The following is an 11,716-nucleotide window of genomic DNA, read 5'->3' as shown; positions in this document are numbered from 1 at the left end:
ATAGGTATGTTATGTTGATTCTTAATTGAATGGTTATTCCTTTTAATTCGGTTTACTCATATACAGTTAACAATGACTGGATGTATAATTCACTAGGTGTACGGATAGTTATCCTAATGTTAGGGTTTATGGGGTAATTTGGGGAGTGGAGTGTTTTTTTACTTTATTGGGCTAATTCTAGAACCCATTGTTCACATTATTCACAAAGATCATTATCTACCTAACAAAATCGATTTTTTTAACTTAGTTTTTTTTTTAAAAAAAAAAATGCTTGACATGGAAAGTGACCAAAGCAACTATTTTTGGAAAGCGACCAAATAAAGCAACTATTTTTAATGCCAAATGTGCCTCTTAAACTCTCATGGCACATGCTCTTTATTTGGTGAATGTATCTATTGTCAATATAACAATAACCTAACCCAAAAAAAAAAAATAATAAATAAAATAAAACAAAACAAAACCTAACCTTCAATGTGAGAATATGAAATTCCCACAACGAACTTCAATGTACATGATCAAGAATCTTGATCCATCTCGTTCTCTTGAACCTTTGATTTGTTGTCTCTATCACATACAATCCCATCAAATTTGGCTTTTCAAGTATCCCAATCTCTTTTAGATGCAATTATCTCAAACATTGTAAGGCTTCTTCTACCTTTAATGGTTGACAATCACCAATGGTATGTTATTTGATCCATCACCTACTTAATTAGATTTGTTTCCTTTTGTTTTAATATTACAATTTTGATTTAATTTGCCAAAATGCCACATAGATGAAGCTGCCATTAACTCCTCCGATCCTTCAATGCCAAAACTATATATAAGAGGAGAGATATAAATTATATTTTGATATGTGTAAGAATTTTGATTTGAATATCCATTCCAATTCTTTTTGTGCCTCATATTCAGCATCTCTCTGCAACGCCTTAAGAATTTTGTGTGTTCTATAATTTCATACAGATAAGTAGCGTTTGCATATGGCTGGTTACAATTTGTAGCACCACTTCTTCATTTGGGTTTCGAATATTATTGGAGGATAGAGAATGTCTACAGATTCTGAAAACTCTGATATAGATGTAACAGGTTAGGTTTTTATTTTATATTTTCAAACAAATATAATATCACATTTTCCCCCTTTTAATTTCCTAGGCCTTTTCCTAACAAGAATAGAATGACAGAAATTTTACACAACATAAAATAAGAACAATCACGTTAAAATGGGATATAACTTTCAGTTTGTTTCGTGTGTTTTGACCAGTTAATCAATTTACATTTTGAATTTTAAACATCTTTAATTTGGGCATCAAGCTTTATAACTATGATTTTTTTAGTGAGATTGAACAACTCCCAATTTTAAATATTATATCACAAATTCATGTATATTATACACTCTCACATACAACATTTAAGGCCATCACCAATTTTCGAACCTGATTGCAGTTGCACTACGAATTTAAGTTGGTCTTTTTATTACCAATTTAGTTAGTAGAATATTTATGTGTGTAGTATAATAATTGACTAGCCCATATTTTACTAAAATTGTATAACAAAAACTCTAATCAGTCAAGATAAAGTAAATAGTTAAGAATAAAAGATGCGCATGAATTAGTAATTTACTACCAAAAAAACCTTCTAATTTTGTTAACAATAAAAATACACTTAAACTATCTCAAAACACATCTTAACAATAAAAATACTCAACCATGAAGAAACAATAATGTGACAAAATATTTAGGTGGCATCTGTTAAACTAACATGAAACTATTATAACTCAATTCCAAATAGAAAAGTCCTATGTTGTCTAAAATATTAGTGTCTAATTTGTCTAAAAAAGTGAAAAAGATAATGATGGACTCCACCTTTTATTTTTGCATCAAATAGTTAAAAAATTAGGTACTATAGAAGACACTTTCTAAGTATACACATGGCAATATCCCTTCTCCCATGTCCTTCAGTGGTTGTTATTGACAACTTTGCCCTTTATTCACTACCTCTACTATGTATCGTCTTCCTTTTCTTTGCCTTCGCGTCTGTCTCTGCATTTTTTCCGCTTCTCTTTTCTTCCCATTAGCATTTACTTATACAAGATTCACTACCATTGATGAAGCTTCTACTTTGCATCACGTATGCATTTCTCTCCAATGTCGTGAGTATGTAAATCCACGGCCGCATGGTCTTTGCCACCATCGTGCCTCCCTCTCCCTCTCTCAGTTTGTCTCTATCTCCATTAATAAAACGGAAAAAGTAGATAAAGAATACGCAAAAATAATAAAATTATGAAAGAATAAGGAAAGAAAAAATAAAGAAATTTTATTGATTGGTGAGTGAAAATTGTATATAAACTATGAAGGTAAAATTAAATATATATAGAATATTGTCCTATGAAAAATAAAAATAAATAAAGATAAGATAAGGATAAATAAAGATAAGATAAAGATAAAATAATAATAAAGACTAAAATTATAACTGAATTTGTGTATTCTGTTGGGCTGAATTTATGGGCCGTAAGACTTCTTTATTGTTGTCATGGGCTAAGGTGGAAGAGTAGTTTAATATGTTTCCGCAAGCTGGAGGATGAAAGATGTCAAGAACACTAAGCTTATTCAAATTAAGATGGAAGGGTTGAGAAGACAAAGGTTTGGTAAAGATGTCAGCTAGTTATCCAGAAGAGGGAATGAGGAGAAGTTTCATCACTCCAGCTTGAGCTTTTTGTTGAACCAAGTGACAATCAACCTCTAAATGTTTGGTCCGTTCATGAAAAACCGGGTTAGCAGCAATATGAAGAACACTCTGATTATCACAATATAAAACTGGTGGGCGAATAGGAGAGATGCGTAAAAATTGTAACACATTTAGTATCCATTGAAGTTCACAAGTTGTGTTAACAAATGCACGATATTCTGCTTCAGTGGATGAGCGGGCAACGGTGGTTTGTTTCTTGGTCTTCTAAGAGACTAAAGAACTACCTAAGAAGAAACAATAACCTGTTAAAGATCGTCGAGTGTTAGGACATCCGACCCAATCAGAGTCACTGAAACCGAGAAGCTGAATTTCTAATTCTCTTGGAAAAAAAAGTCCTTTGCCGGGGCTAGTTTTTAGATATCGTAACACATGTTTGGCATCTTGAAGATGAGATTCAGTAGAAGATGCCATAAATTGACTTAATTGTTAAGTGGCATACATGATATCCGGTCGAGTAGTGGTGATATAGATAAGACGCCCAACTAAACGGCGATATACAAAAAGGTCAGATAGTAGGAGACTTTTGTCTTGATGTAGTCTTGTGGTACTATCCATTGGAATAGAGGTAGACTTAGCACCTAATAAACCAAAATCCTCCAAAAGATCAAGACAATACTTTCTCTGAGATAAGCAAATTTCCTTCGCTGATTGAGCAACCTCAATACCCAAAAAATATTTTAATGGGTCCAAGTCTTTAATTCGAAAATGTTAGTGCAAAATAGACTTAATGACAGCAATTTCAGAAATGGAATTACCAGTGAGAATGATGTCGTCAACATAGACTAGAAGATAGAAATTTGAGCACCAGTGAATTTAACAAATAGACTATAATCAGATAAGGTCTGCTGATATCCATGAGATAGCAAAAGATGAGAAAGTTTGTCATACCACATACGACTAGATTGTCGTAAACCATACAGTGACTTTAGTAGCTTGCAGCATTGATTCGGTTGAGAAGATGTAAATCTGAGTGGCAGAGTCATATAAACATCCTCAGAAATATCCCTCATAATAGACTCAAGCCAATCAACTACATGATCGGCCAGGCCTGTTAAGAGTAAAGCCTGGCCTGGCCTAACCAGTTTCCACCCCAACCTACAGGGCAATCAATAAGATGCCAAGTTTTGTTCAGCTCAAGAGCATCCAGCTCATCTTTCATAGCACTACGCTAATTAGAATGTTGATTGGTATCCTTAAAAGACATTAGCTCTACGTCAGAATGTAGAGATAAAAGAAACTTTTATGTGAAGATGAAAGAGAAGAAAAAGACATGACTGAAGATAAAGAATACTTGCAGTTTGAGAGAGATTAATTTATAGAGATGAGAGAGGAATTGCACAAGTAATAAGAGAGATATGCTGGAGGTCGGTGAGGCCGTTCGGAATGACAAGGATTGGGTTGCTCAGGTGGTGAAGAAGGTGACGGGGGATGAGGAGGTGATGGTGGACTGGTGTCTAGTGCGGAAGGAGAGATGGGTGTGTGTGTTGAAAGAGATTCGGTAGTCCTGGGTTCAATTTGGTTAGGAAACGACAATGAGGAAGAAGGAGAGGTTGGTGGAGCAAATAAAGAATTAGATGGAGTTGGATCAATGGGTATAGGTGAGGGTTCAACTGGAAGACTAACAGAATCTTGTTTTTGAGAAGGTGTGTTTGGCAATGTTGGGCTGAGTGTATGAAATTGGACATTTTTTGTGGCTAAGGGTAAGATCATTTCATAAAAAATTACATTTCTAGAAATCTCAATTCTTTTTTCTTCTAAAGCATAAACAATATATCCTTTAAAACCATGTTGAAAGCCAATAAACACAACATTTTTGTCTCTTGGATCAAATTTTGATCTGTTTGCCATTAGGGTAGAAACAAAACATAAGCATCCAAAAACTTTAAGGTCATGATAATTTGGTGGATGATTGAATAAAATCTCAAATGGTGTTTTAAAATTAATTGCAGATGATGGAATTCTGTTAAGTAAATAAACAGCACGTTTAACAGCATAAGACCAAAAAGATGATGGTAAATTAGATTGAAACATAAGAGCACGAGCTATATTCAAAATATGTTGATGCTTATTCTACCCTTCCATTTTGTTGAGGAGTTTCAACACAACTACGTTGATGAATAATGTCCTTGGAAGCATAAAAATCATGTAAAACAAGTCTGGTCCATTATCAGAACGAATAGTTTTGACTTTAGAGTTGAATTGTGTTTCAACTAAAGTAATAAAATTTTTTACATGATTTTGCGCTTCTCCTTTTGATTTTAATAAAATAACCCATGTAAAGCGGCTAAAATCATCAATAATAGTAAAAAAATATTTATGATTATGAATAGAATTTTGTCGAAATGGAACTCAAATATCAAAATGTAATAAATCAAAACTTGCATTGGCTTTGTTAAAACATTGTGAAAAAGAAAGTTTCTTTTGCTTAGAAAGATGACAAATATCACAAACCTCATCATGATGCATAGAGATAAAAGGAAAATGTTCATGTAAATTATTAAGTCTTTGTCCAAAAAGATGTCCTAAATGAAAATGTCATATATTTGAAGATGTGATGGATGGGGATTGGTTAGAATTTATAGAATGTGTAATGGATTGATTTTTACCGAAATTGGGTTTTTGGAGATATAATCCCTCTCTCATTCTACCCAAATCAATCGTCCCCAAATTGTTGCTCTGTAAGGTGCAAGAAGAAGATGAAAAAAAGAGTTCACATATGAGTGCTGAAGTAATTTTTGAGACAGAGATAATATTAAAGTTGAAATGAGGTAAATAAAGAACATCACGAAGAATCAAGAATAGTGAAAATTGAACAACCCCTTTATAAGAAATAGTAATTTGAGAATCATTTGGTATATGAACAATGATAGGAGAAATTTGTGTGTAAGAAATAAACTAAGATAAATTTGATGCAATGTGATCTGTGGCACTAGAATCAATGATCCAAGTATTCAAGATTGAATCTCGATTTGAAGAATTGTTAACAATAGAAAAAGTATTGAAAGAACAAAGATAATGAGTAGTTGGACTTAACAACGAAAGATCCAAAAGAGGCTCTTGATGAAGTTGCTCGTATGTCATTTCTCCTTGACCTAGGACAGAGTAGGAAGGTTGATTATTCATAGTGGGAGGAGAGGTTGAAGAAATTTTAGGATCTGAATTGGTTGGTTTATCCATGGATGTCAGCAGAGCTCAAGAGGAGCTCTGATACTATAATAAAACGAAAAGAGTACATAAAGAATACGCAAAGATAATAAAATTATGAAAGAATAAAGAAAGAAAAGATGAAGAGATTTTATTGATTGGTGATTGATTGAAAATTGTAAACTATGAAGGTAAAACTAAATATATATAGAGCATTGTCCTATGAAAAATAAAAGCAAATAAAGATAAGATAAGGATAGATAAAGATAAGATAATAATAAAGACTAAAATTATAACTTAATTTGTGTATTCTGTTGGGCTGAATTTGTGGACTGTGAGACTTCTTTATTGTTGTCATGGGCTAAGGTGGAAGAGTGGTTTAATATTCATCTCCGTTTCTACCTCTTTTCTATACTTTCACCTGCGGTTGTCTTTATCTTGCTCTACTTCTTATGCTGTCATTGCCGTCATCTTCCTCCTCTACTTCTCTTCCCACTGCAGTCTCCCTCTTTTAGTTATTTATCTTTTTTTTCTTTAATTATTTATTAGAATTTGGATTATTATTTTTTAGCGTGATTTAATTTGTTTTATTGGATTGAATTTGTGAATGGTTAAGAATTGTTAGCAATGGTGATGGTTTGAAAATACCTTACACACTATATTTAGATTCATATTGGAATTAGGGATTATAATTTGAGAATTTTAAAAAAAAATTAATGTTAAAAATTTGAAGTTTACATAGGATTATAACTTAAAAATGAATTATAAAGTATCATTCAGTTTACTAAAAATTGTCTAAGTATTTTGTCATAGTTGTAAAATTTGGATTAGATCGATCGATTCAATTAAAAAAAAAAAACAGGTGAATTTATTTTAAATTAATCCAGTCCAAATTCTGGACTATTTAGGCTTTTGAATTGGACAAACTCCGTTAGACTTGGTGTCATATCTACCGTGCACTCATAAGCATTCGAATAGGATTGTTTATCTGATCTGTCGGGTTTAAACTTAATTTTTATTTTTTATTTTATTAATATGTATGAAATTTAAAATAATTAAATTTTATATTTGTTTTAAAAAATTTAATTATTTTACGAATAGAGTCAAATAGGATAAAATTTAAAACTTTAGGATATGAGTAGGATTAAAATTGAGAGATTCTCAACTCACAAATATAATAGAATTGAGGTTTAAAAAAAATTTCAAACCCACAAATAAAATTAAAAGAGTCCAAATTCTATTATATCTTACCATTATCATTTCTATCCGTTGGTCCATAATATACTAATCTTTTGGATTTAAACTCAAAAAAATGTTGGTGACGGAAGTTGAACCATCTTTTTTATTACGATAGCGCTCTATATCACTCAACCAAGCTTGATTTTATGTTATTATGTACCAAAAAAATTATATATTATATATATAAATTATTAAAAATTTTTAAATTACCCCTAATCTAACCTAACACTAAAAGAATGTCTTCCTTCCGAAACTGTGTTAATGGCGGTTGCTCTCTTGGTAAAAGGTTGTACAGAACCTCCCATCTTTGTTTGATAGCATCGGTTATTTGAACCCTCAATCGGTTCTCTGTCTCGTGTCTGCTTAAAAGAACAAAAACGGTTGTATGCCAACGGAAGCCTGCAAGCTAAGTAAAAGGAAAAATATGAGTGACTTGTGGTTATTTGTTATCGTTGAACGTAGAAGCATATCTTGATTTTACTTTTAGTGGACTCATCACTCATCAGTGCCAAACTTTCTTACATTGTTTTTGAAAAAAAAAAATAAAAATAAAAATAAACAAAAAACACGTTAAAAACTTGGCATAGAAATGGAGAAGGAGATTAGGAGAATATCATGTTAGTAGATTTTGATTTTTGTTTTGTTTGTTGGAAGGAGGGCTATAAGGCAACCGTTGAGTGCCTCTTTTTTTATGTGTATTATATATAAATTTTTTTTTAATATAATTGATTAATGACTTATTTTTAATGTATAGTCTAGGGTAATTGTTTATATATTATTTGGTATAAAATTCAACCTCAATTGTCTTCTTAAGATAAAGAAATTCTATTTCGAGTTGGCCCTTTACTTGTTTAGTTTCAATTGACATCATATTTCATTTTGCTCATTATACCAGGTCCAAAGGAGAGACTAATGAATCTGATGAATCGATCTGAAAACAAGTTTTGTGCTGATTGTGGAACTCCAGATCCGAAATGGGCGTAAGTAATGCCTTAATCTTTTATAAAAATTTAGTTTGTTTAGATTGTCCACTAGCCTAAAGAATTTAAATATGGAGAAAAGATGTGTGTGTTTTTTTTTAAATGGATGTTTTTGGTGTATATATAGGCATATGGACGTTTTTGGTGAATTAATCAAGTAAATACTAATAAATTAATAAAAAATAATAAACTTACATAATTAAAATGTTCCAGATAATTGATAACATGATTTTCAAGAGACGTATAATCACGTATCATTATAATATATTAATCTCACTCTCAACTTGTAAACTAATTCAAAACATTCCTAAATTTCAAATCCCACCACTCCTTTGTTACTCTCAAAGAAAACAATGAAAACAACCCTAGCTCCACCACCATCTTATACATCCGTGCTACCAACCCCAACGTTTATCATTAATGACTGTTATTCCTGGTGCGGGGCCTGCCTCTTGCGACGAGACACGGCAACACGCATGTTGCGTGTGCGACACGTGGCGCAGCGCTGTTAACACGCAGTTTGCGTGCTGCACAGATGTTGGACACGTGGCTGGACGAAGATTACACGTAGCCTGCGTTCTGAGTGGATGTTGACACGTGGCATTTGCGTCTTTGGTGGACACGTCCACACGTTACCTGCGGCTGCATTTGTTTATTGTCTTTCAAATATATAGATACAAAAACAAATACACAAAGAGACATACACAAAGATACACAAATTTTTTATTGTGTTTGGTGATATTGGACAAGACACACCAGAATAAACTAAATATTAATTTTACCCCTACATTATCACCAATGGAATAAGAACAAGAGTAAATTACTAAGGATAAAAGAGTAAAAATTTGTGTCTTATCAATGTGTCTCCGTGTCTCATCTTTTTTGAAGGACACCAAATACATGTATTTTATGTATGTTTGTGTGTCACCGTGTCCTTCAAAAATCCGTGTCTCAGCAAACAAACGATGGACATGTACCCCATGTCTATGTATTAGTGTCTGTGTCCCATCAAACAAATACAGGATGCGTGTTGAGCAACACATTACCTGCATGTTGGACTCCTTTTCTGATAGACTCCTTTTCTGATAGATCTACAATTTTGTAAAACACTCCAAACATCTATATTAAAATAAAACACCACTCTTTTTTCCATATGTAAAATAATTTCTATGTCCAACACTCATGTCATTTAAATAATATTATATAAAATCTGAAATAAAAATATTTTATGAATTCCTTTAGGTAAAAGTATTTTTTTCTTTTACACTCAACCTTCACAGTGATCACCATTACCCTTTATGCTTTCGGTCATAGGCCCAACCATAATTAACATGTACAACTAATTAGAACGATTTCAGCTTCCAAAAGCCAAAGAATAATAACATTCACATACCCGAAAGTTCAAACTTTTAATTCAAATAAGCTAACACGAGTTTTCACATTTTCCCCCCACATTATTTCCACCAATATAACATACCCCATTTTTGAAAACAAAAAATAGAAATCTAAATTGAAACCTATCCATATTGGACGATGGCAATGTCTTGGGCCTTGCATACGACATGTCTACCAGCACGAGATTCAGTGATTGTTAACATGACGCAACTCGTCGGTGAGCTGGAAAAGCGAGTCGAGGCGGCGAGTCCATTGGAGAGAGAGAGAGAGATTGGAGGTGTAGGATAGCCATGAAATTGAAATCTCTTGTATGTTTATAGTTTGTTGACGATACTATACTGATTACATTTAACAGTGGGGCTCTTAAATGTAATCTCACACTATTAAAAATATTACTGATGACTAATTGATAGTTATAAATTATAAAATTTTTTAGTCCCTAACACTTCTCTTATAAAAATGTCATTCGAGGGTATGAATTAGTCTGAAGATCAGTTATGGTAAGTCGATAGTCATTGATTTGAATTGGAGAGCAGAAGAGATTAAATTGGCACATAACATGTTAGGATGTATGTTAGTTAATTTACCGATACGTTATCTGAGAATTCTATTGGATGCAAATCTAAAGAGGGTGGAAACATGAGATTCGGTAATAAAAAAGGTGGAGAAGGGGCTAAACTCTAAAGGCTTGGAAAGGGAGGTACTTGTTACTTGTCAATTAGTGTTGATTAAATCAGTTTTTAACAATTTGCCAATATATTACTTAAGTATTTTTAAGATTCCAAAAGCATTGACAGCAAAGTTTGTGGAAGAGGTGTTAGAATATAAATAGGATCAATTAGATCAGTTAATATTAATTATTTAGTATATTTAAATATTTATTATAGGATCGATATTACGTTTTTATTATTTCGATTCTGTTAGTATCTATAAATATTTTTTTATATTGTGTCATTACATATAACTTGAATACAATTTAATAATACATAAATCCTTTCTTTAGTTTAGTCTCTTATTTCTAACAAAAGAAATATCAACTGTGAGGTGGTCTATTATACAAAGACTAAAAAATTTAGGATATTTAGGAGCGAGGAATGTAACGCTGAAGAACAGAGTCTCTTGTTTAAGTAATAGTAGAGGTTTAATAAAGAGAAATGTCTATTGTGAAAGAAAATAGTATTTATGTAATGGCTTGGATGGAAGTAGGCCTATTGAAAATCAATTGATAAGAAAAGAATGGGGAAGTGTGGGCGGATATTGGTGGCTTAAAGCATAAGAAACCGAATATGTTTGGATTATATAAGAAGGGATTAGAGATTCAGGTTGGTGATGGGACAAAAATTAAATTTTGGCACGATTTGTAGATGAAGTTGGAAGATTAAAAGAGAAATATCCAAGACTATAAAGCGGCCCTAGACGGTAAGTGTGTTATTTGTGATTGCAGTGTTTGGATGATTTGTCGTAGAGATGAAGTTTGTAATGGAGACGACCTCTAAGAAAATAGGTGAGAAGAAGATTTAGGATAAGTTAGGATTGACTTTTGAAAAAAGTATTTATTTTTTTATTTTTATAAAAAAGATATTAATATGTATTTAAATATATTTTAAATTGAATAAAAATACTTTATTAAAAAAAATATTTTTTTTACTAAAAAAGCCAATCCAAACTAACACTTAGACGAAATGCTTGCGGAGTTAGCAAAGGAGGGGATAAGGCACCAAGAAGAGGCTCTCTTGTTTGGAGGCATGATTAAAAAAAAAAGTACTTTCTGTTCAAATATTTTTTGCATGTTATGTATAGGAACAAGGAATTATGAGTCGAACCTAATTTGTTTAACTTTACAAGAAAAGTTGTGGAAGAGGTTAGTTCCTCTGCGTGTTGAGCTTTTTGTGTGGTTCATGGTGTTAGAAAAATTGAATCAATGGATGTGATAAATCGTAGATTGTAGAGGGAGTATATTAAATCAATGGAGGGTGTGTTGGGTGTGTGCCAGTGATGCAAAAACTTGTTTTGAATTATGGATGTAAAAGAATCTAAGAAGAGATGACAAAGAAGTGTGGATGACATTATTCTTTGCCATTATATGGTATATTTGGAAGGTGATAAATAATAAGATTTTTAGAGGAGAAAACATAAACGTTGTTTCATTGAAAAATAAGGTTATCAATTGTGCTGCAATATGGACTAAACAAAAGATTAATCATCAACTTAGTTCC

At 32.1% G+C, this 11,716-nt stretch overlaps 1 protein-coding gene across 1 annotated transcript in view; it reads left to right on the top strand.

Moving 5' to 3' along the window:
* Positions 443-11,716, top strand: part of LOC107611604 (probable ADP-ribosylation factor GTPase-activating protein AGD11) — an 18,722-nt gene continuing 7,448 nt past the window's right edge. Inside the window, exons 1-4 of the mRNA XM_021109778.1 lie at positions 443-680; positions 774-855; positions 961-1,083; positions 8,021-8,105. Coding sequence (XP_020965437.1) covers positions 1,044-1,083; positions 8,021-8,105 — 125 coding nt within the window. The 5' untranslated portion in view covers positions 443-680; positions 774-855; positions 961-1,043. The remainder of the gene's footprint in view (positions 681-773; positions 856-960; positions 1,084-8,020; positions 8,106-11,716) is intronic.

Source organism: Arachis ipaensis, chromosome B08, assembly GCF_000816755.2.
Source record: "Arachis ipaensis cultivar K30076 chromosome B08, Araip1.1, whole genome shotgun sequence".
Classification (NCBI taxonomy): Eukaryota; Viridiplantae; Streptophyta; class Magnoliopsida; order Fabales; family Fabaceae; genus Arachis; species Arachis ipaensis.
Note: the sequence above shows the minus strand (reverse complement) of the source record. Positions and strands in the feature narration are given on the sequence as shown.